The sequence below is a fragment of the Apodemus sylvaticus genome, chromosome 7 (genome assembly GCF_947179515.1).
Source record: "Apodemus sylvaticus chromosome 7, mApoSyl1.1, whole genome shotgun sequence".
NCBI lineage: Eukaryota > Metazoa > Chordata > Mammalia > Rodentia > Muridae > Apodemus > Apodemus sylvaticus.
This window is the reverse complement of record NC_067478.1, coordinates 114417891-114444755: the sequence shown is the minus strand read 5'-3', so window position 1 is coordinate 114444755 and position 26865 is coordinate 114417891. Positions and strand designations below refer to the sequence as shown.

At 36.2% G+C, this 26865-nt stretch overlaps 1 protein-coding gene and 1 non-coding gene across 2 annotated transcripts; one reads left to right on the top strand and one right to left on the bottom strand.

Annotated features, from left to right (window-relative positions):
* Positions 1 to 17534: 17534 nt before the first annotated feature.
* On the bottom strand, positions 17535 to 23605 carry LOC127690132 (olfactory receptor 7E24-like). The gene is made up of 2 exons (XM_052189683.1): positions 23582 to 23605; positions 17535 to 18488 (listed from the first exon to the last, which is right to left on the bottom strand). Exon 2 carries the CDS (start codon positions 18420 to 18422, stop codon positions 17535 to 17537), a length of 888 nt encoding a protein of 295 aa, XP_052045643.1. The 5' UTR covers positions 18423 to 18488; positions 23582 to 23605.
* Positions 23606 to 26057: 2452 nt separating this feature from the next.
* LOC127690251 (U6 spliceosomal RNA) lies at positions 26058 to 26164 on the top strand. The gene has a single exon (XR_007978990.1). It is a non-coding gene; the product is annotated as a U6 spliceosomal RNA (small nuclear RNA).
* The last annotated feature ends 701 nt before the right edge of the window (positions 26165 to 26865 follow it).

The following is a 26865-nucleotide window of genomic DNA, read 5'->3' as shown; positions in this document are numbered from 1 at the left end:
TTCTTCTCCTCGCCTCCTGGTACCTTCAAAATTGACCATATATTCGGCAGAAAACAAGTCTTAACAGATACAAGAAGACTGAGGTAACCCAATGCATTCTATCCAATTACTGAAGACAAAGGTTAGTCTTCAATAACAATAAAAACAACAGAAAGCCCCAATACTCATGGAAATTGAACAACTCTCTACTCAATGATAACTTGGTCAGGGAAGAAATAAAGAACGGAATCAGAAACTTTTATAAATTAATGAAAATGTAGGAACAACATATTCAAACTTTTAAGACAAAATGAAAGCAATGCTAAGAAGAAAATTCATAGCATTGAGTGTCTACATAAAGAAGTTGGAGCGATCCTACACTAGCAAGTTAACAGAATGTCTGAAAGCACTTGAACAAAAAGAAGCAAACACACCAAGATGGCAGGAAATGATCCAACTCAGGGCTGAAATCAACTAAGTTAAAATAAAGAGAACTATACTAAGAATCAACAATCTATGAGGTTTTTTTTTTTTTTTGAGAAAATCAACAAGAAGGATAAACCTTTAGCCAAACTAACTAAAGGGCACAGAGACAGTATCCGAATTATCAAAATCAGAAATGAAAAGGGAGACATAATAATAGAAAATGATGGAATTAAAAAAAAATCCCATCAGATCCTATTACAAAGGCTTGTACTCAAGAAAATGGAAAATCTGGATGAAGTGGATAATTTTCTAAACAGATACCAGGTTCCAAATTTAAAATAATATCAGAGAAGCTCTTTAATCAGTCCTCAAATGCATAAGGAAATATAAGCTGCAATTAAAAGTCTCCAAACCAAAAAAGCCCAGTCCATGATGGTTTTAGTCCAGAATTCTATCAGACCTTTAAAGAAGACCTAATATAAAGAGACTCCTCAAAACATTTCAAAAATTAGAAACAGAAGGAACACTGCCTAATTCATTCTAGGATATCACAGATATGCTGACACCTAAACCAAAGAAAGATCACAAAAAGAAAGAGAACCAATTTCTCTTGTGAATGTCGATGGAAAATACCCAATAAAATTCTTCCAAACCCAATCAAAGAACACAGAAAGATAGCCTTCAGCATGATCAAGGAGACTTCATTCCAGTGATGCAGGGATTGTTCAATATATGGAAATACATCGACTTAGTCCACTTTATAAACTGTCTTAAAGAAAAAAACTACATGGCCATCTAATTAGATGCTGAGAAAGCATTTGACAAAATTCAATACCCCTTCACGACAAAAGTCTTGGAAAAATCAGTAATTCAAGGCCCATACCTAAACATAATCAAAGCAATATACACCAAACCAGTAGCAAACATCAAACTAAATGGAGAGAAACTCAAAGCAATCCCACTAAAATCAGGGCCTAGACCTCTTATGGTTGCCTGGTAAGTGTGTCCTATAGGAGCAAGAGAATAGAAAAATAGCATTTTGAGTCCACTTCATGGTATTGCTTAAAAATTGCTTTTGGTGTGTGTGTGTGTGTGTGTGTGTGTGTGTGTACATGTGTATAGGTACGCCACACACATGTGTCAAAGTCAGAGAACAACTTACAAGAAGTTCTCTCCTACCATGTGAATTCAAGGAACAATTTGATTTGTCACTCTTGGAAGCAAGTTCTTTCACCCAACAAGCCGTATCATTGTTTTATTCATGGCATTTCTATGAGCTTTTAATTTTTAATGTCATAACATGATTTAAAAAAAGAAGAATTGCAGAGGTTTTCAGATGCATGAAAAACAGGCACTAAGAGAAGCAAGAAAATTGTGTTTTTAGGGTTGAGAAATAGTTTGTGGCATCAAGTTGTTTTATGATCCAGTGCCCCAGAAGAAGAAAGATATTTCTGTTGGATGGTCAAATAAAAAGCATTGCAATTATTATAGGGCTGTATTTCATTAATACTCTTCATATGATTACAGTAATGATTCTAGTTCTTATGCAGTGCAATAAATACTTATCGGTTTTCATCTCTATTAGTTACTTTTGCTTTTTAGAGACCAATCTTACTCTTTCATTTTCTGTTAATGAAATGCACAATGAGGAAGAGTAGTTTAACTACATAGTGTTTGAATAAAGGCCCTGTGACTTGATTTGTGTATTGTAGTGAATGCTAGTAATCTTGATTTATAAGGCAGAAATAGTATTGTTAATTCCAGGCTAGCCAGGGTAACAGAGCAATACCTTGCTTCAAGACACAAACCAAACCAAACCAAACAAGCTTTAAGCTGAAACCTTACAGACTATTTCTAATATAGGGCATTATCTTCTCCAGGAATGCTTAAAACTTTATTTTCTTTTCAAACATGCCTGAGCACGAATGAATAAAGCACCACAGAACAATTGTTTATTTCCTTTAGTATTCATCTAGTTCACCTGTGGAACAGGAGGATGAGCCAGGGGTTTACATGTAACTTATAATATATAGATTGTGAGGGATTTAAAAATAATAATGAATTTTATAGTCATGTAGAAATTGAGACATGGGAATATGATTGCTGTATATTTTGAAATTGAAATATCATTACATCATTTCCCCTTCCCTTTTCTCATTTCCAGATCTCCCCTATATTCCTTCTTGCTATCTTTCAAAATTTATGCTATATTTTTCATTAGTTGTTGCAAACATCTCTCTCTCTCTCTCTCTCTCTCTCTCTCTCTCTCTCTGTGTGTGTGTGTGTGTGTGTGTGTGTGCGTGTGTATGTGTGCATCTATATATGTTTCAAAATAATGTTGCTTGTATATATGTTTTCAGGGCTGGACATAATTTAAATAAGCATTTCTTAGTTACGTGTAGTTCTTCGTGTAGGGTTTAGACTTTCCCCCATCTATGTTAATATGTCTATTGATATTGTTCTTGTTGATCTTATTTTAGGCAGGCAGGACTCTCAGTGGAAGGATAAGCTTGTTGTTGTGGTTCACAGAAGTCAAAGCTGGATAGGACAGCTGGATGCTTTCCACGATAATTATAGAATTATGGGACATGATAAAGTCGCTGTAGCAGCCTTTTCCTATTGGAGTCGACTTTTTGAAAAATCCATCTGTTTCAGTGTTGGAAGCTGTGACAGAGGGTCAGAAATTATTATAGAAAAAGAAGTCAATTTCTGACTCGTAAAAGGGCTTAGATTTAATTAGTTTAAATAGTGAAGATGTGGCTGTCATGAAGAACCACTCTAAGTCTGTGGAATCAAAAAGGGAAGTTGAGAAAATGAAATCAAAACAAAATCTTTCCCCTTATTTAAAAGAACTGGAAGTTAATCTTAAAATGAGCTCTCAAAAACTTCAAAGGGTAGAAGTGAAGATAATTTTAAAAAGAATGTTGGCACCATGGAATGCAAGCAGAAGGTTTCTAAAATTAATAAGAAAGGGAAGACAATTGCTGAGGCCATTAAGGACACTGAAACTTCAGAAGAAAGTGATTTAGACCCAGGAAATGCAGAGGAGTTAAAAGAAGAGGTTTTTCAGATATCATGATGAAGATTGGCTTCCTTGTAATTGGCCACCACCTTATAGCTTCCATAGGCCAATAGTGGGAACAGTAGGATTTCATAAAGAACTCCACCAACAAAGTCAGCAGTTCTATATGCAGATCCAGTTAGAAAAGGAGAATCAGGAGTTACTGATTAATTATATGATCTTCACAAGGGTAATGCTGTTAGCAAGGAACCAGAACAGAAGGGGACACTCTGAACAAGAATCCATTCATGACTTCAAAAGAGCAACCCCAGGAAGCACAGGATTGGACCTCTGTGACTCCTCCTATACAATACTAACCCCAGAAATGAGACCCCAGACTTTGTTTACAGGAGTCTATGGCCCTATAAAAGAAGGAGTTTTTGGTCTTATTTTAGGTAGAAGTGGCTCCACCATGCAGGGATTGCAGGTGTTTCCTATAGTCATTGACCAAGACTATATATAGGGGAAATTAAAATTATGGCCACTGCTACTAGAGGCATAATAACCATTAATGCTGGTCAGCAGATTTCACAGTTATTACTGTTACATTTACTGCCCTTAGAACATAAACATGTTAATCCTGCTTGAGGCTGTGGAAAATTTGGATCCTCAGATATTTATTTGGTCACTCCAATTGGATTGTAAAAGCCTCTATTAAATATCTGGATTAATGGAAAAAGATTTTCTGGGCTCATTGACACTGGAGCTGATGTTACAGTAATAAAGGGATCTGACTGGCATTCTTCCTGACCTTTAATACCTACTATTACTATTACTATTACTCACCTTAAAGGTATCAGTTAGAGTCAAAATCCTCATCAGAGTGTAGATTTATTAGTATGGAGGTATGCTGAGGGAAATCAGGGATCCATTCAACCATACATGCTGGGTAGACTACCAGTTAATCTTTGGTGACTGTTTACCACATCCTGTTTGGTTTTCACTGCAAAATGCTTTTCCATATAACTGCTGTGTGAACCTGTATTAAATGAGACTTGATCAGAATCATGTCTTGTCTTCATTTCTTGTGACTTTTGCGCCTAGGTACTCACTCCACCCCTCAGAAACCTTGAGAATCTGCAGGCAGGTTCAGATAGATTTGTACATTTGCTATATGGAAAAAAAAACCCTGACATCTAGATTTCTGCATGCTATCCAGGCTCATTCCTCTTATATTTCACTCTTGGGCTCTAAATTAATGTGTTGGGGGTTCCCACATCCTAAAATGGGTGTGAATATCTATCTATCTATCCATCTATCATATATCTAATCATCTCTCTAATATATATATACATATATATATATATATCTTGATGAATTAAAATTATTTTGATAATATCTAACAAAAGTTTTATTTTTGTCTTAAAATTAGTTCTTTAAATTTTTTTATTTTTATATTCTTTGTTTACATTCCAAATGATTTCCCCTTTCCCTACATTGCTGCATCAAGCTTTTCTAGGATCAGGGCTCTCTCCATCCTTCTTCTTGGGAATCATTTAATATGTGAATTGTGTCTTGGGTATTCAGAGCTTCTAGGATAATATCTGCTTATCAGTGACTGCATTCCATGTGTATTCTTTTGTGATTGAGTTACTTAGGATGATATTTTCCAGTTTCAACCATTTGCCTAAGAATTTCATGAATTCATTGTTTTTAATTGCTGAATAGTATTCCACTGTGTAAATATACCACATTTTCTGTATCTATTTCTCCACTGAGGGACATCTGGGTACTTTCCAGCTTCTAGCTATTATAAATAAGGCTGCTATGAACATAGTGGAGCATGTATCTTTCTTGCATGCCAGGGAATACTCTGGGTATATGCCAAGGAGTGGTATAACAGGGTCCTCCGGAAGTGTCATGCCCAGTTTTCTGAGGAACCACCAGACTGATTTCCAGAGTGATTATACCAGCTTGCAATCCCACCAGCAGTGGAGGAGTGATCCTCTTTTTCCACATCCTCGCCAACACCTGCTGTCTCCTGAGTTTTTAATGTTAGCCATTCTGACTGATGTAAGGTGAAATCTCAGGGTTGTTTTGATTTGCATTTCCCTAATGAGTAATAAATTGAAGAGCCAGAAATGAACCCACACACCTATGGTCACTCGATCTTCGACAAAAGAGGTAAAACCATCCAGTGGGAAAAAGATAGCCTTTTCAACAAATGGTGCTGGTTCAACTAAAGGTCAACATGCAGAGGAATGCAAATTGATCCTTTCTTATCTCCTTGTACTAAGCTCAAGTCCAAGTGGATCAAGGACCTCCACATAAAACCAGACACACTGAAACTAATAGAAAAGAAACTTGGGAAGAACATTGAGCACATGAGCAGAGGGGAAAATTTCCTGAACAGAACACCAATAGTTTATGCTCTAAGATCATGAATTGACAAATGGGACTTCATAAAATTACCAAGTTTCTCCAAGGCAAATGACACTGTCAATCATACAAAACCAACAAATTGGGAAATATCTTCATCAAACATACATCTGACAGATGGGTTAATATCCAATATATACAAAGTATTCAAGAAGTTAGACTCCAGAGGGCCAAGTAACCCTATTAAAAATGGGGTACAGAGCTAAACAAAGAATTTTCACCTCAAGAATTTCGAATGTCTGAGAAGCATCTTTAAAATTTTAAAGCTGTTTGATCATCATCCATTTTTTCAATGTATTTTTGTTGTCTTACTCATATTTTTTCTACCTTCATTCTCTTCCATTTCTCACTAGATCTTCTTTTCTCAGGCTCCACATGCGCAAATTTTGCACACATGTGCATAAAATAGGGTTGCTTCTTTTTTTTCAGATCTTTACAATTGATGCATTATTCTTGAAATTACGGAGAGAATCAGATAAAATAGACCTTTCAATATGATTGTGTGTTTCCATATTTATTTTATTTACACCAGCAACTCTGTTACATAATCTATTAGAAAGTATACTGCACATTATTACCTTTGTAGTGAGGTAACCCATTTGACCTGAGAAAGTGTGGAAAATTTATTTCTTCCTTTACTTTTAGTAATGCTGCTTCTTACTTTAGAGTTGATTCCATCTAATTGTAACTATGTCAATTTTCTTTGGGCTGTCACTTGTTTGTCATGTCTTGCTTTTCTATTTCAAGCCCAAAGACAATTCTCCTATTTATTTATTTATTTATTTATTTATTTATTTATTTATTAAATATTTTCTTTATTTATATTTCATATGTTATCCCCTTTCCTGGTTTCCCAACTGAACCACCTCATCCCCCCCTTTCCCCTGCTCACTAACCCACCCACTCCCACCTCCCTGTCCAGCATTCCTGTCTACTGGGGCATCACGACCAAGGTCCTTTCTTCCCTTTGATGTTCAACAAGGCCATCCTCTGCTTCATATGCAGCTGGTGCCATGCGTACTCTTTGGTTGGTGGTTTAGTCTCTGGAAGCTCTGGGGTTACTGGTTGTTGTTGCACCTATGGGCTTGCAAGTTTCTTCAGCTCCTTGGGTCCTTTCTCTAGCTCCTTCATTGGGAACATTGTGCTTAGTCCAATGGTTGACTGAGATCATCCACCTCTCTATTTGTCAGGTCCTAGCAGAGCCTCTCAAGAACAATTATATTAGGCTCTTGCAGCAAGTGCTTCTTGGCATCCACAATAGTGTCTGGGTTTGGTGACTGTTTATGGGATTGACCCCATGTGGGACAGTCTCTGGATGCTCTTTTCTTCAGTCTTTGTTCCATATTTTACATCTTCTCCCATGGTTATTTTGTTCCCACTTCTAAGAAGGATCAAAGCATCCATACTTTGGTCTTACTTCTTCTTGAGCTTGATTTGGTCTGTGAATTATATTTTGGGTATTCTGAGCTTTTAGGCTAATATCCACTTCGTAGTGAGTGTTTATGATGCATGTTCCTTTAGAATTGGGTTACCTCACGCAGGATAATATTTTCTAGTTCTATCCATTTGTCTAAGATTTTCATGAACTCATTGTTTTTAATAGCTGTTTAGTATTCCATTGTGTAAATATACCACATTTTCTGTATCCATTACTTTTTGACAGACATCTGGTTTCTTTCCAGCTTCTGGCTATTATAAATGAGGCTGCGATGAACACAGTGTAGCATGTGTCCTTATTACATGTTGGAGACTTTTCTGGTTATATTCCCAGGAGTGGTATAGTTGGGTCTCCCTGTAGTACTATGTCCCATTTTCTTCTGAGGAACTGCCAAAATGAATTCAAGAGTGGTTGTACAAGCTCACATCCCACCAGCAATGGAGGAGTGTTCCTCTTTCTACACATCCTCACTATCACCTGCAGTCACCTGGGTTTTCATTCTTATCCACTCTGACTGGTATTAGGTGGAATCTCAGGGTTGTTTTGATTTGCATTTCCCTGATGACTAAGGAAGTTGAATATTTCTTTATGTGTTTCTTAGCCATTTAGTATTTCTTAGTTTAGTTAAGAATTATTTGTTAAGAATTTCATAAATTCATTGTTTCTAATGGCTGAATAGTACTCCATTGTGTAGATATACCACATTTTTTGCATCCACTCTTCTGTTGAGGGATACCTGGGTTCTTTCCAGCATCTGGCAATTACAAATAGGGCTGCTATGAACATAGTAGAACATGTATCCTTATTACATGGTGGGGAGTCTTCTGGGTATATGCCCAGGAGTGGTATAGCAGGATCTTCTGGAAGTAAGGTACCCAGTTTTCGGAGGAACCGCCAGACTGATTTCCAGAGTGGTTGTACCAATTTGCAATCCCACCAGCAGTGGAGGAGTGTTCCTCTTTCTCCACACCCTCTCCAACACCTGCTGTCTCCTGAATTTTTAATCTTAGCCATTCTGACTGGTGTAAGATGAAATTCTTAGGCAAATGGATGGAGCTAGAGAATATCATACTAAGTGAGATAACCCAGACTCAAAAGGTGAATCATGGTATGCACTCACTAATAAGTGGATATTAACCTAGAAAACTGGAATACCCAAATCATAATCCACACATCAAATGAGGTACAAGAAGAAAGGAGGAGTGGCCCCTGGTTCTGGAAAGACTCAGTGAAACAGTATTCAGCAAAACCAGAACGGGGAAGTGGGAAGGGGTGGGTGGGAGGACAGGGGAAGAGAAGGGGGTTTGCGGGACTTTCGGGGAGTGGGGGGGGGCTAGAAAAGGGGAAATCATTTGAAATGTAAATAAATTATATCGAATAAAAAAAATTAAAAAAAAAAGAATTATTTGTTTATCTCTGTACCCAATTTTTTTCAAAAAGGGAAGTAAAATATTTTATGATAAAATTAAATATTTACATGGAAAATATTTCTGACTAAATTGAAGAAATATATAGAAAAACACGTTAAAATGACAATTTTCATGGAAAATTAAGAGTAAAATGGTAAACATAAAAACATTGTTAAATTAAGTGAATGAAGAAGTAGATACATTTTATGATAGAATTGATGATTATGTGAAAATATTTCTGATAAAATTGCAGAACAATATAGAATAGACTGGTAAAATTGAAGGTTATCATGGAAAATTACACAGATAAAATGGTATGCATAAAAATATTTCTAAATTGATTGAAAGTGGAATTGTAAACATTTTCTTGTGAAATTGAAGATATACAAGGAATATTTCTATGAAAATTCAAGAAATTTATAGAAAAACACTTTAAAATTGACTACTTCATGAAAAATTATACAGATAAAATGGTAGGCCTAAAAATATTTGTATGTTGGTTGAAAGTGGAATTAAATATTTTCTGATAAAATTGCAGATTTACATGGAAAATATCTCTGATAAAAGTGAATAAATACATAGAAAAACAAGGTAAAATTGAAGATTATCATGGAAAATTATACAGATAAAACGGTAGGCATAAAATATTAAGTTAATTGAAAATGGAATTATAAACATTTTCTGATAAAATTGAATATTTACATGGAAAGTATCTCTGATAAAATTGAAGAAATATATAGAAAAACATGTTAAAATAGACTATTTCATAGAAAATTATAGAGATAAAATGGTAGGACTAAAAATATTTCTAAGGTAATTGAAAGTGGAATTATAAACATTTTCTGATAAAATTGAATATTTACCTGGAAAGTATCTCTGATAAAATTGAAGAAATATATAGAAAAACATGTTAAAATAGACTATTTCATAGAAAATTATAGAGATAAAATGGTAGGACTAAAAATATTTCTAAGGTAATTGAAAGTGGAATTATAAACATTTTCTGATAAAATTGAAGATTTGCATGGAAAATATTTCTGACAAAATTGAAATATATAGAAAGACATCTTAAAATTGGAGATTATCATGGAAAATTATACAGATAGAATGGTAGCCATAAAATGTTTCTAAGATGATTAAAAGTGGAACTATAAACATTTTCTGACAAAATTGCAGATTTACATGAAAAACATTTCTATTAGTCTATATCTTTTTGTTGGGGAATTGAGTCCATTGACATTAAGTGAAATAAATAAATAGTGATTTTTGCTTCCTGTTATTTTTGATGTTATTTTTATGTTTGTGTTGTTACTTTCTTTTGGGTCTGGTAGAAGATGAATTTCTTGCTTTGTCTAGGGTGTACTTTCTTTCACTTGTAGGGCTGGATTTGTGGAAAGATACTATGTAAATTTGGTTTTATCATGGAATTTCTTGGTTTCTCCATCTAAAGTGATTGAGAGTTTTGCTAGTTATAGTAATCTGGGCTGGCTTTTGTGTCCTCTTAGGATCTGTATGAGATCTGCCCAGGATCTTCTAGCTTTCTTTGTCTTAGGTGAGAAGTCTACTGTAATTCTGATAGACCTTTATACGTTACTTGACATTTTTCCCTTACTGCTTTTAATATTCTTTCTTTGTTTACTGCATTTGGTGTTTTGATTATTATGGGCCAGGAGGAATTTCTGATCTGATCAAGTCTGTTTGGAGTTCTGCGGGCTTCATGTATGTTTATGGGCATCTCTTTCTTTAGGATAGGGAAGTTTTCTTCTATAATTTTGTTGAAGATATTTACTGCCCCTTTAAGTTGGAAAATTTCACTCTCTTCTACACCTTTAATACTTATGTTTGGTCTTCTCGTTGTGTTCTGCATTTCCTGGATGTTTTGGGTTACAAGCTTTCTGCATTTCCCATTTTCTTTGACTGTTGAATCAATGTTTTCTACGGTATCTTCAGCACCTTGTATTCTGTTGTTGATGCTTGCATCTATGGCTGTTGAATTCTTTCCAAGGTTTTCTATCTCCAGAGATTTCTTCATGATTTCTTTATTATTTCTACTTCCACTTTTAGATCTTGGATGGTTTTGCACAGTTCCTTCACCTGATTGTGTTTTCCTGTAATTCTCCAAGGGATTTTTGTATTTCCTCTTTTAAGGGTTTCTGCCTGTTCAGCCATGTTCTCCTGTATTTCTTTATGGGAGTTATTTTTGCCCTTCTTAAAGTCTTCTATCTGCATCATGAGATGTGATTTTATAATCCAATTCTTGTTTTTCTGTTGTTGATATATCCAGGACTTGCTGTGGTGGTAGAACTAGGTTCTGATGTTGCCAAATAGCCTTGCTTTCTTTTGGTAGGGTTCTTGTGCTTGCCTTTCAACATCTGGTTATCTCTGGCGTTAGATAGTATTGCTGTCTCTGGCTGGAGCTTGTCCCTCCTGTGGACCTGTAAGCCTGTGTCTGTACTCCTGGGAGGCCAACTCACTTCAGACAGGCTCTGTGCACAGAATGCTGCGGAGCTGCCTGGCTCCATGGTGTAAATGGTTCCTGGAAGACTCCTGTCCCAGTTGCTCCACTGATAGTATGCCCTGTGTGCTTCTATGTGCTTCCGTCCAGAAAGATATTGGAGAGAAGGTGGAAATCTCACCTCCGTGCTCAGAAATAAAAGTGCTGCTGGGAAATCACTCTCTCCTGTCGGGCTGTGCATAGAAGGCTGTGGAGCCATCTGGATCCCTGTTGCAAATGGTGCTCAGAAGACTCTAATCCCAGCAGCTTCACTGATCATATGCCTTGTGCGCTCCTAGCTGTTCCCCTCTAGAGAGAATGTGGAGATCTACCTCTATGCTCAGAAGTCTGTACCCTATTTTTAAACTGGTTATTTGGTTCTCTGGAGTTATATGAATCTGCCTCAGTCAGTTGTTAATAGGCTCTCTCAAAGGACAGCCATGATCCTGTCTATAAGCACAACATAGCAGTAGTAATAGTGTCAGGGTTTGGTGCACCCTACCCCATGATATGGATTCAAAGTTGGGCCTGTCATTGAATCAACTTTTCCTTTAGGCTCTTCTCCATTTTTTTACCTGCATTTCTTTTAGACAGGAAAAATTCTGGGTCAGGAATTTTGACTATGGTTTGATAACCCCATCACTCCACTTGGTGCCATATCTATCTATCTATTGGAGGTAGTCTTTTCACATTTTCTTTCTCCACTGTTGGGCACTTTGGCTAATGTCACCCCTATTGAGTCCTGATAGTCTCTTACATTCCAGGTCTCTTTTATAAAGTATCAGCTCCACTCCCCACCCCAAGAAGCTGCATATTTCCATTCATTCTCTTGGCCCTCTTAACCTTCTCTCTGGTCTCTTCCAATACCTGATCTTGCCCCCTTTTTCTCCCCTACTTCTCTCTCCTTCCCAAGACTCTCCTTCCCTCTTTATCCCCTGCTTATTTTGTTCCCCATTCTAAGTGGTATTGAAGCATCCTCACTTGTGACCTCCTTGTTAAACTTTTTACAGTTTAGGTTGAATTCTGGGTATTCTGTAATTTTGGCTAATATCCACTTAGCAGTAAGTACATACCATGAATGTTCTTTTGGATCTGGGTACCACACTCAGGAGGATGTTTTCTAGTTTCTTCCATTTGCCCGCAACATTCATAATGTCCTCAATTTTAATATCCAAATAGTATTTCATTGTGTAAATGAACCACATTTTCTATATCTATTCTACCATTAAGAGACATCTGGGTTGTTACCAGCTTTTGGCTATTATGACTAAAGCTGCTATTGAAGAACATGAGCTAACCTTGCCTCTGTTTCTGCTTTAATCCTTTGCACTGTGTCCCCTACACCCCTGATGAACTTAATAGCACTCCTCCCCCAACCCCTGTGCAGATGTATTTTATCTTTGAAGGATATAGGGGGAAAAGGCAGCCTGTCCTAGCCTCCACATCTCAGTGTTAACCTCTGGTACCAAGTCTTGCACTTGTACAAGGAAAGCTTCCTTTCTGAAGTAAAAAACAAAACAAAACAGTACCTCCTTCCCCACAGGGGAATTAGTATTCTTGACTTGATAAGGCCACCACACTTTAGCTCTGGAAAAGAGGCAAGTAAGTGTTCCCAGACAACTGTGCTTAGCTTGTAAAAATACACTAGCCTCTGATAACAGAATAAGTTATTTTTTCCCAGGTCAAAGGGTCCTTTCCACCTGCATGGTTCTGCCTTGCTAGCAGAGCAAATGTTGTCAGACAATGTTCCTTTATCCTCTATCCAATCATGTAATGCTAAGGCTCAAAAAACCCCAGCTTATTCATCTCTTATATATACCCTAAACCCCTAGACACTAGTGTTATGTTCTTTACCTGTGGAGGAGAGATGACTGAGATCTGGGTCTACAGTTGAACAATAAAGTCTTTTTGTGTTTACATCAGTATTGCAATTTCTGGGGCTTTCCTGGGGTTCCCATATACTGGCCATAACACTGTGAATATAGTAAAGCATATATTCTTGATGTAGAGTGAAGCATATTTTGGTTATATATCCAAGAGTAGTATAGCTGGGTGTTCAGGTGGAACTATATCCAGATTTCTGAGGAACTGCCAGATTGTCTTTCAGAGTAGTTGTACCAACTTGAAATCATGTCAGCAAAGGAGGAGTGTTCCCCTTACTTCACATGTGTTGTCATTTGAGTTTTTGATGTTAGACATTCTGTTTGGTTTAATGTGGAATCTCACAGTTACTTTGATTCGTATTGCACTGATGACTAAGGATGTTGAACATTTCTTTAAGTTTTTCTTGCCTATTCAAGATTCCTTTTTTGAGAAGTTTTACTCTGTACCCCATTTTTTAATTGAGTTAGAAGAGTTACAGATCTACATATTTGGCAGAGGATATTCCAGACCATCTAGTATTGCCTGTGTTGCTTGGTTATGAAGTAGCTCATGATTATGTAGATCTATAATGAAAAAGAGCAAATAAAATGAGGAAAAATACTAACTTTACAGTTTGAGGAGGAAAGGAGTACCAGAAAAATCCAATAAACTCAAGTCCAGGGCTTTTGGAAAGATCTTCAAAGAAAGATCTAAGACATCCGGTCTTAGGCAGTGAGGGAAATCACAGAAGATAGAAAGCTGGTGAAAAGGTAATTGAGTAAGGGGGTCATCCTGGCCAGCATGTGCTATCACTTGAGTTTTTGATCTTAGCAATTCTGACCAGTGTAAGATGGGATCTCAGAGTTGTTTTGATTTGCATTTCCCTGATGACTATAGACTTTGAACATTTCTTTAAGTACTTCTCAGCCATTTGAGATTCCTCTGTTCAGAATTCTCCATTTAGTTTTGTACCCCATTTTAAAATTGGGTTATTTGGGTTGGTTTTACTTCTTGAGTTCTTCATATGTTTTGGATATTATCCCTGTTTCAGATATAGGGTTGGTGAAGATCCTTTCCCAATCTATAGGATGATGTTTTGTCTTAATCAACAGTTTTCTTTGCCTTACAGAAGCTTTTTAGTTTCATGAGGTCCCATTTAACATTTGTTCATCTTAGAGCCTGGGGAATTGATGTTCTGTTTAGGAAACTATCTTATGTAACACTACTCCATTGATAGTGGGGGTACAAACTTGTACAATCACTTTGAAAATCAATTTGGCAGTTTCTCAGAAACTTGTAAAAGTTCTACTTCAAGACCCAACTGTAATACTCCTGGGAAAATTCTGAAAAGTAGCTCCACCTTCTCACAAAGACACTTGTTCAACTATGTTCATAGAAACTTTATTCATAATAGCCAGCAACTGGAGACAACTCAGATGCCCCTCAACTGAAGAATGGATAACAAAAGTGTCGTTCATCTACACAATGGAATACCTTTCATATACTAAAACAAAGCCATCATGAATTTTCAGGCAAATGCATGTATCTTTGGAATATCATGCTGAGTGAGGTAACCCAGTACCCAAAGGATATGTATGGTACTTATTCACTGATAAGTGGGTATTACCCATAAAATACAGGATACCTGTGGTATATTCCACAGACCCAAATAAGGTAAACAAGGAAGAAACACATGAGGATGTTTGGATTTCACTTAGAAGGAGGAATAATATAGTCATAAGAGGCAAACGGAGGGAGGGAAATGGGTAGGAGGAAGGATGGGGAAGGCAATGGAGGTGTGTGTTAAGGATCACATGTGGGAGGGATAGGAGGAATGACCAGATATCTGTGAGAAGGAATGGAAACTTGAAATAGTATTGGAGGTAGGAAAGTAGATGGCATCTCCAGGAAGAGAAAGAGACCTTGGGTAAGGTATGCAACCAAGAATCAATGGAGTGTCCTTAAGTGTGACTCACAATATTGGGGATATGGAACTTGAAGAGGCCACCCCCTGTAGACAGACAGGGACTTCACTGGAGTAATACGGGCATCAAGCAACCCACAAAAGTTTCAACCCAAAATTTATTCAGTCTTCTTTTGGGTTTGTTGAAAGAAGAGTACTTTTTGCTTTTTCTTGGGTTAGTTTTTCTCCTTGTATTGGAGATTTCCATCTATTACCTTTTATAGGGCTAAGTTTGTGGAAAGATATTGTGTAAATTAGTTTTTGTCAGAGAATATCTTGGTTTCTTCATTTATGTTAACTGAGAGATTTTCTGAGTATAGTAGCCTGGGCTGGCATTTTTGTTTTCATAGGGTCTGTATGACATCTTCCCAGAATCTTCTGGTATTTAGCGTCTCTGGTGAGAAGTCTGGTGTAATTCTCACAGGTCTACATGTATATGTTACTTGACCTTTTCTTTTTACTACTTTTAATATTCTTTCTTTGTTTTGTGCATTTGTTGTTTTGATTATTGTATGGCAGAAGGAGTTTCTTTTCTGGTCCAGTCTATTTGGAGTTCTGCAGGCTTTTGTATATTCTTTTTTAGTTTAGGAAAGTTTTCTCTATAATTTTTGAGGATATTTGCTTACCTTTTAAATTGTGAATCTGCCCTTTGTTCTATACCTATTATCCTTAGGTTAGTTCTTCTCATTGTATCATGAATTACTGCATGCTTTTGGTTAGGATCTTTTTGCCTTTTGCATTTTCTTTGACTATTGTGTCAATGTTTTCTATGGTATTTTCTGTATATGAGATTCTTGCTTCTATCTCTTGTATTCTGTTGGTGATGCTTGCATCTATGACTCCTGATCTCTTTCCTAAGTTTTCTATCTCCAGGAATGTCTCCCTTTGTTGGTTTTTATTGGTTCTATTTACATTCTTGGATCCTGGATGATTTTGTTCAATTTTTTTTCACCTGATTGTTGTGTTTTCCTGTACTTCTTTAAGGGATTTTTGTGTTTTCTCTTTAAGGGCTTCTAGCTGTTTACTTTTGTTCTCCTGTATTTCTTTAACAGAGTTGTTTATGTCCAATTTAAAGTACTTTATTATCATTATGAACAATTATTTTAAATCTGAATTTTGCTTTTCCAGTATAATGGGGTATTCGGGGTTTCCTGTAGTGGGAGAACTGGGTTCTGATGATCCCAAATAGCCTTGGTTGCTTTTGCTTATATTCTTTTGCTAGTCTCTCACCATCTAATTATCTCTAGTTCCACCTGCCCTTGCTCTTTCTGACTGGAGTTTGTCCCTCTTGAGGTCCTAGTTATGTCAGAACTCCTCAGAGTCCAGCTGTCTCTGTGCTCCTGTGATTCTGTAATCGTGTGATCCTGAGATCCTGGGTATGTCAGAGCTCCTGCGATTCAAGCTTTCTCTTGGTCTTGAAGGAGTGAGTAGGGAGCCAGAATCCTAGATTTGTTCTGGGCACAGGTGCAAGATGGAAATAACCTGTGCCTTTGGTTGAGTGGGGGCTTGTAGTTCCCTGGTTCCTGTGGAATTCCCAGTTATGCTGGGTATTGTAAAAGATGGTGTGGCCTTGCCTGTGATCTTGAGAGTATCAGAGCTCCAGTGCTCCCAGGTGTGTCTGATCTCCTGAGGGTCGAGCTTCCTCTGTGATCGTATGATCCTGTGATCCTCTGAACCTGCACATTTCAGAGCACCTGGAAGTTGGGCTCCCTCTGGGCATGCTAAAAGTTGGGTGCAGAGCAAGTGCCCCAAGTTTGCTCCAGGTGTAGGTTCAAACTCTGTTTGTGGGTGTGTTAGATCAAGTGGGAGTCGAGCTTCCAATCTCTTCATATCTATCTATCTATCTATCTATCTATCTATCTATCTATCTATCTATTATTTATTTATAATTCTTATTTTATTATGTGTTTTGTTTGTATACCATCTGTGTGCTTGGTCCCTGAAGAAGCCAGAAGAGGGTATTAATTCCTCTGGTTTGAGATTTTTCTCCCCACAGTAATGATATATGAATGAGTCATGCACAAAGATGCTGCAGTGTCCTAAGTTCAAGGACTAGAGTCAGTCCCTTTCCTGGTTCTGGTGCTACTTGGGGCTCAGCTGGAGACAGCAGCAATATGGAACACCACAGCAGCAGAGTGGAAGGGGAGCAACTTTTAGTTTTCTTGAGGAAGGTCCATATGACTTCAATAGTTACATGAAGAGTTTACATTTCCATGGATATGTATAAATGTTCTCTTTTTTTCATGTATCTATTATAATTTATTTTTATTTGTTTCCTTAATCAGTGTCAATGTGGCTGAGAAGAAAAGGTTTATCTGATGGATGGTAAAGTTGAATGCTATTTATTAATTCATCAGTAATTCATTGTTTCATTCAATTTAATTAAAGACAAACTAAAGGAATGTGCATTTAAGTATTAGTGGAGTGGAATTAAAGCCACAACACCAAAGAAGTAATATTTTTGTGGATAGAGAGTTGGATTATGAACTCAAACTTCAACAGTGATGGAAGGTATTATGGAATTACATTGCTCTTCTCTGCAGCTTCCATAGGGCACTTTTAATGTCCCTGTTCCTCAGGCTATAGATGAAGGGATTGAGCATAGGTGTGACCACTGTGTACATCAGTGAAGCAACTGCACAGCTTTCAGGAGAATTTAATGCAGTTGAACCAATATATACTACAGTGGCTGTTCCATAAAATAAGCAAACAACTGACAGGTGAGACCCACAGGTGGAGAAGGCTTTATACTTTCCTTCTATTGAAGGAATTGTTATGATGGAAGAAATAATTTTATAGTATGAGAAAATAATTCCTGATGTTGAAAACAAACCAAAAAAGAGACCAATAAAATGTATAACTATGTTTTTGGTGAACATTTCAGAACAGTTAAGATTAAGAATTTGTGAAGGGTCACAAAAAAAGTTAGAGATTTCCGTGTCACTGAAGTATGTAAATTGTAGCACAATCAAATTGTGCACTTGTGAGTCCACAAGACTGGCAAAAACAGATGCCAAAATCAAGAAAGCACAGATATTTGGGTTCATAATGATTTTGTAATGCAGGGGATGACAGATGGCAACAAACCTATCATAGGCCATTACAGTCAGAAGCATACTATCCATACATGCAAAAATTATAAACATGGACATCTGTGTTAGGCAGCCCACATAGGAGATGACTCTGCTTTGATTTCTAATATCCCAAATCATCCTTGGGACTGTAGTAGAGATCAAACAAATATCAGACCAGGAAAGGTTGGAGAGAAACAAATACATAGGAGTATGGAGGTGGAAGTCAGAGCTCACAGCCAGAATGATAAGCAGATTTCCAAGCACTGTGACCATGTAGAAGGATATAAATAGCACAAAAAGTAAAGGCTGCAGTTCTGGGTTCTCTGAGAGGCTCATGAGATGGAATTCAGGGACAACTGGTAGATTTTGTGCTTCTGTATTGTTTGGACACCTTTGGAGAAATAAAATTTATTGGAAAAATACATGACATAAAGTACAATTACACTATGTTCTCAGAAGTAAAAGAAATAATTTGCAAAAAAGAAAAAACATTTATTTTTAGGTCCAACTTAATACAAGCAAAATGTACACATTTGAGGCCCATAGCTTTCAGTGTCATGACAAGACCAATCATCTACAACTCTACATATTGGTTTCCATGTTATAATCTCTTTTAATAGAAGTATATTAGTGAGGAAGCAAACTTAACAGCTTATTAAACCAAGAACTTGAGGAATCTGAAGTTTACAATTATCATAAAATAAAGCAATTCTTTTTGATGACACAGAGAAGGAAATAATATCTTTTCACTTTTAAAAATCATTACTATTGCAGCAAACAAACAATATATATAATATAGCCCATTTTCCTAAAGCATAGGCAGATACTTTATGAAAACACAATTTCTCAAAACCGTAGTACTTTTTATAGTAAATTATTGTGGTCCTTTTAGATAGTGAACATAATTGTAATATATACTTCAAAAATACTTCAAAAGTTTCTACTAGATTAAATCGGAAAACCTTCTGTGGAAAACACCATCTTTGGCCTCAAGCTGTACTACAAAGCAATATTGATAAAGGCTGCAAGGTATTTGAGGGGAACAAGAGAGAAATCCAGAGAACATGAGAATGAATGGTAATATGCAACTTCTCATAGTGGGAGACAGTCAAGAAATTCCCAGAAAACTGGGAGGTGAGAGAATCTGTGAACTCAATGAGGGTAATCATAGCCAAAATACACAACAGTGTGGAGAAGAGGCTTAAAGGGTCTATTTCCAGTAGATAGGGCCTCTAGTAGAGAAGTTCCCAACCACACTCAAAATTTATGACCCAGAATTGTCCTTCTCTAAAAGAACTGCAGGGATAAAAATCAGAGAAGATACTGAAGGAAAGGCCATCTATTAATCTGCTTAACTTGAGATCCCACCAAAGCCTGACACTTTTACTAATGATATGATGTGCCTGGAATTGCTGTCCTCTGAAAGACCCTACCCAAAGCTGACTGAGACCGATGCAGATACTTACACCCAACCACTGGACTGATGTCAGGAACACCGATAGTTGAATTAGGGGCAGGATTAAAGAAGCTTGAGGGTAGAGTGACCCCATAGGAAGACCAGCAGTCTCAGATAATCCACATCCTATGGAGCTCTCAGAGACTGAGCCACTGACCAGGAGTATACATGGAAAGGTCCAAGGCTCCTGAGACATTAAAAGAGGTTTGCCTGATCTGGACTCAGTGGGGGAAAGTGTCCTTAAGAGACACATTTTTTTTAAGTGTCCTTAAGCCTCTAGAGACTTGAGGCTCCCAGGAAGGGAAGGGGGAGGCCTAGTGGGAGGAGACCACACTCTTGGAGGTACAGGGGAGGAGGAATGGCATGAAAACTGTGAAAGAGTGGACTGGGAAGGAGGAGCAACAACTGGTATATAGATGAATAAAATAATTAATTTAAAATAATTTACTCTAAATCTAACCTATGTGTAAGAAAAAGACCAATGAATGGATTATCGATTCATCAATTCACCAAAATTAAGCCCAGAAGAATTAATCATAAGTTGGGAAGTTGAAATAGTAATAAAAAGATTTCTAGCTAAAGTTGTCCAGAGCTAGATGGATTGACAATTTCTACCAGATGTTTACAGGAAAGAGCCAAATGTTATTAAATTAGATATATCTAATTTATCTAAAAATTATATCTAAAAATTAGAAAGAAGAAACACTTCTGAACTCTTCCTATGAATCCATCATCATCAGAAAAGCAACATAAGGTAAAGGCAAAACAAAACAAAAACTAAAGAGCAATAATCCTGGTGAACATAGATTTTAAAAATGCTCAATAAAATACTTACAAGCAGAATACCAACACACACAAAAAGAGCTTATTCAGCATGATCCAGTTGGTTTTATCTAGAAGATGTAGGAATCTTCAATGTGTGTGTTCAATAAATCATATAAATAGATATCAAAAGATCTTACTATCATTACAATAGATGCAGAAAAATCCTGTGATAAAATGCAATCTTTATTATGCTTTCATTATAAAGACACTAGAGAATGTAGAGCCAGAGGGAACATACCTCAACCTAATGAAATCTACATATGACACATGGTGAACATCATCAAAAATATATAAAAAACATGAAGCTATCCCATGATATCAGGAATAAGAAAAGACTTGCTAGTATCCCCACTTCTCTATATTGTGTTTGAAGTGATAGCTGAAGCAAAAGGACACTAAATAGACACTAGGAAATGAATCAAACTATTCTTGTTTTCAGATAACATAACATTACAAATTAGAAATCTCAAAACCCCTAATATAAAACATCTAGAAATAAGCCAGGCAGTGGCCGTGCCCGCTTTTAATCCCAGCACTTGGGAGGCAGAGGCAGGCGGAGTTCTGACATGGAGTCCAGCCTGGTCTACAGAGTGAGTTCCAGGACAGCCAGGGCTACACAGAGAAACCCTGCCTCAAATAAAACAAAAAAATCTAGAAATAAACAAATTTAGCAGTGTGGTAGAATATAAAATCAATTTCCACTAATCAAAAGGTATTTTATACAGAAACAACAAACATGTAGAGAAAAAGACCCTGCCCCTTCACAAAAAAAACTTAAAGAGAATATAGTAAGCAGGAAGAACCTAACAAAGAAGATAAGTTCTACAATGAAAACTTCTGAAAGTAGGGAAAGACACTAGAAAATAGAAATATAGAAATAGAAATTCATTCTCTTGAATTCATTGAATCAATATCATGGAAATGGCCATTTTAACTAAAACTTTTTATGGATTCAATGCAATTACAATCAAAATGTCCATCTGCTCCTTTGCAGAGATGGAACGAAATCTATCCTAAATTTAATATTGTACCTTAAAAATCCCAAGCTAGCAAAATGAAAATACTGAGGGAAATAAACAATGCTAGAAGGATTACAATTACAGATCTTAAGAAAAACTATAGATTTACTGTAATAAAAACAATATGGTATTGGCTTAAAAACAGACATGTAGGGCAATGCAACAAAATCAAGGACACAAACACAAGTGTATATAACTTTAGCTACATCATGTTTGACAAAGGCCCTCAAATTATATACTGGACGTAAAGCACCTTTAACAAATGGTTCTAGGAAAACTGGATGTCTACATGCACAAGAATGAAATTAAATCTGTATCTATTACCTTCCACACCAACTAACTCCAAATGGATGGAAGACCTAAATCTGAAAATTTGAGATTGAATAGGCAGTGTTGTATGTGATAGAGGGATAGGAAAAGACTTCATGCCTAGGACTCCGTTTGGCAAAGAACTAATGTCAACAATTGACAAGTGGTACTTCTTAAAACTAAAAAGTTGCATAGCTAAAGAAATAATCAACCATGTGAAAGGAATTCCATAAGAATATTTGCCAGATATGTATCTGGCTGAGGATTATTATCCACAATGTGTACCCTTCCAAAATATACTGACCCCAAAACAATCAAAAACACAAACGATTTACTCAGAAAATGATCCCAGGAGAATTAAAGTAGCCCCAAAATACTGAAAATATCTTAAAATGCTCTTTCCCATTAGCAATTAGAGAAATGCAAAGAAAAACAACTTTGAAGCTTCATTTTACCCCAGTCAGAGAGTCAAAGATTGACAGAAATAACTGAATAAGATGCAGCGAATATAAATCTGCAACAGTTGCACATATAAACTCTTAGCTGTTGTGACAACATGTATAAGTCTTGTGTAAATCCAAGTCATACCAAATTCTAGCATAGGATTGAACTTCTTGTTCAGAATATATATATGTATATTCATCAACTTCCTCTAACTCTTATGTACTTTTGAACCCCCACTTACACAATGATCTGTGAATGTGTGAGTGAGGTGATAATATATATATATATATATATATATATATATATATATATATATATATATATATATATATATATATATATATGTGTTTCATTTAGGGTTGAACATACAGCAGATTCATTCCCTGTACCTTGTTTAGTTCTTGGTCTCCATGATGATCATCATTCATTGCAAAGAGAAACTTCACTAATGAAGTTTCTAAGATGTCTTAATCACAAAAAAATGAACTACTCTAAGAATGTAGTCCATGATAATTGTATAATGCTCCAGTGGAAGAATTCAAGAATATTTTGGGAGCACAAATGATTGGGGGAAATGCACACATATTTGCATGAGAGAAAAGAAGAATGGATCTTTGAAGAATCAGGGGAAGGAGGGTAACTATGATCAAAACCTTTTCAGAAGACAGAACTTTGACAGCAAACAAGAATTCCAGATAAATGTCATCTTCCCATCTCCTGATATGCTGTGAAGAATGACAGCTTTTTCATCTCACTACAGGCTAGGTTGAAACACAGTCTAAACAGAATTACTTACTTCATGTTGGTGCTTGTCTGAGCATGATTTTATATTGATGAGTATATTTGTATACTTTGTTCAGTTGAAATAAAATATTGTATTTGGTGCGTGTATAAAAAAAAACCCATTATACAAAATTCCCAAAGAACTAACAAAAATTTCCTCCTGTATGTATGGTTTCAGGAATGACCACTGATTATTGGGTAACCATATGGCATGTTCTCTAAGGATGATTATTTCTCCTGCTCCCAATATTTCTTAGTTGTTTGTAGTTCTTTTTGCAGGGTTGCTGAGACCTCATATACTTAGGTATTTAGGAATATATGTCTAGAAGTAATGCAAAAGAAAGCATGAAATTGAAAATGAGCAAAGGATTAGAGGGAATAAGAAGAAGCGAGAAATTATGTAAATATAACTTTAAAAGGATAAAAGTAAAAATTAAGTTTTTTTGACATTCAATCTTAGCATCTTTGTCCTATTAATACTACCACCTTGCTTTTTTTGATCAAAATCATTATTTATAGTTAACCTGAGTTTCTGAAGAGTCTCTAAATTTATGTTTAATTCACAGTAGCTTCATTCTATCTATATGTGCCATTGACATTTCTATTATATAGACTACTTTGGGTCTTTCTTTCTCACTATGTTTCAGTTCAGAAAATGTGAATGGAAAAAGTACAGGAAATGATGTAACACTTCTGCACATTTTTCTTATTTTAAATTACCAATAAATGTATTAATTTTATCTGTGATCATTTTACCAGTATGCATGTACCTCAACTGGGAATTAGAGATGTTTCTTAAATATTATGTGGGTATTGGAATCCAAAACAGGTCTCTTTACAAAATAAAAACTGCCTTTAACTGCCGAACCATCACTCTAGTACCTTCACTCATATTTAAAATGGGCATAATAAATCATCTGCCTAAAATATTTTATCATTTTAATCTTTTTTATGTTATAAAACAAAAAATAGATATTGGCTATATTATTTCTCTTCCCCAGACTCCCCCAGACTCTTACCTATGCATTCTACTTTATATTGTTATCGTTAGAATAAACTTAAGCAAGCAAACAAGCTATCAGCATCATAAAGAAAGATAAAAATAAATCTAAACCAAACTGAACCAAAGCAAGACTTATAAAGTTATTTTGTGTTGGCCAATTATTCTGGCGCACATGGGTGTAGTTGATATATTCAGTGTTACCTCTCTTAGCTAAGGTTTCCATTGCTGTGAAGAGACATCATGACCAAAACAACTCAAATAGAGGACAACATTTAATTGGGACTGCTTACAGGTTCTGAGGTTCAGTCCATTGTCATGGCAGGAAGCATGGCAGCATCTAGGAAGAGGTTGGGGTGGAGGAGCTGAAATTCCTACATGTAGATCTAAAGGCTGAGAGCAGAAGACTAGCTTTCATGCAGCTAGAGAGGATCTCAAAGCCCACCCCAAAGATATGTATTTTCTCTAACAAGGCCACACCTACTCCAACAAGGCGACAGTGTCTAATATTGCCACTCCTTGGGCTAAGCATATTCAAGTTACCACATTACTCCATTAACGTGTTTTGTTTTCTTCCACAAGCTATCAAATTACAGATAGCTCATTTTTCCATAGTGAGACTTTGTGCCCACTTTTCCATTCTCTGTGCAGGGAGTTTATCTGCTTTAAACCTGTTCAAGATTGTGTGCATGCAGAACCTTTTGAAGAATACAGTTTTTACTTAAAGTTACAGAGAGTGTTGTTGATCACTATCATTGATCCATACATTAATATTTTTAAAATTTATATATGACTGTGAATTCTTTATAATCTTTTTAATTGGAAACTACTATGTCACGTTCTTGATGTTCCTTCTTTAATGTCAGAGAAGCAAACCTTATTAGGTTCTTTTTTGAAATTTAAGAAATGCATATTAATATTAACTTGATACTGGTATGAGCAATATTTATTACTTAGCAATACAGCATGACGATTATTTAATAATGAGCCTTTAAGAAGTACTATTTTCATAGTAGCCCTATTTATAAGAGCCGAAATCTGGAAAGAGAAGCCACTCAATGGAGGAATGGATACAGAAAATATGGTGTATATACACAATGGAGTACTATTCAGCCGTTACAAATAATGAATTCATGAAATTAAGAATTTCATGACAAATGGATGGAACTGGCAAATATCATCCTGAGTGAGGTAACCCAATCACACAAAAAGAAAACCACATATGGCATGCACTCACTGATAAGTGGATTCTAGCCCAGAAGCTTGGAATACCTAAGACACATTTCACATATCAAATGATGCCCATGCAGGAGGAAGAACGAAGTATGGATTCTTGGGTCCTTTGTAGAAAGGGGAAAATACCCACAGAAGGAGATACAGAGACAAAAGGTGGAGCAGAGTCTGAGGGAAAGACCTTCCAGAGACAATGCCACCCAGGGATCCATCCTAAATACAGTTACAAAACTCAGACACTATTGCAAATGCCCACAAGTGCTGGCTCACTAGAGCCAAATATTGATATCACTTGGGAGGATCTCCTTGTGCATTACAAATACAAAGGGGGGCATCCAGCCATTCAACTGAGCTCAGGGTCCCCAATGGGGGAGCTAGAGAAAGGACCCAAGGAGCTGAAGAGTTTTGCAGCACCACAGGAGTAACAACAGTATGAGTAACCCAATACTCCCAGAACTCCCAGGGACAAAACCATCAACAAGAGAGTACACATGGAGCTACCCATGGCTCCAGACACATAGGCAGCAGAGGATGGCCTTGTGGGACACCAAAGGGAGGAGTGGCTCTTGGTCTTGGAAAGACTTTATGCGTTAATGTAGAGGAATACTAGGACAGGGAAGTGGGGGAGGTTTGACTGGAGAAGAGGAGATGGCTTATGAAATTTTCAGGGAAGGGGGAACCAGGAAAGGGGATAAAATTTGAAATGTAAATGAAGAATATATTTAATAAAAAAATAAAGTAAAGTACTATTTTGTAGACTTGGAATTACCCCTACAAAATTTAGCTGTTATAATGAATGAGTTGATCTATTAGAAAAACCCTTTGGAATTTTGGGCTACAATTTCCTGTTAATTTTCCTATATATATTTAAATAGATCATTTTTAAAACTAATTTTTATAGTGTGCTCACTTTGGAAGCACATATACTAAAATTTAAATGATTCAGAGAAGATTAACATTGCCTCTGTGTAAGGATGAAATACAAATTCATCAAGTCTTCCACATTTTTAGAATAGGAATTAAAAATCATTGGTCATTAATACCACTAATGGACTCAATTCTCTAACAAAAAAGACACATTCTAACAAATTAATACAAAACCAGGATCCTGATGCATACAAGAAACACTCCTTAGCAACACAGACATCACCTTAGAGTAAAGGACTGGAAAAAGATTTCACAAGCAAATAGGAACAAGAAGCAAGCTGAAGTAGCAATTGAAATATCTAGTAAAATAGACTTAAACTAAAATTAATCAAAAAATAAAGATGGGTAAGGACATTTCATACTCATCAAAGGAAAAATCCTCCAGGATACCTCAATTCCTGGTACTCCCATATTTATAAAAGAAACATTACTAAATCTTAAATCATATAGTAAACCTCACACATTATGATTGGGAGATTTCAAACTCCCAATCTCACCAATAAATGGGCTATGCACATAAAAACGTAAAACTGACTGGTGTTAATGAATCAAATGGACCTAAGATATATACATATAATATTTCATCCAAAGTGAAAAGAATATACTTTATCCTCAGTACTTCATGGAACATTCTTCAAAATTGACCATATACTTGTACATAAAGCAAGCCTCAGCAGATACAATAATATTGAACTAAGCTCTGGAATCTTACCAGAACATCCTGAATTACGTTGGATTTCACAATGACAGAAACAACAGAAGGCCTACAATCATACAGAAACT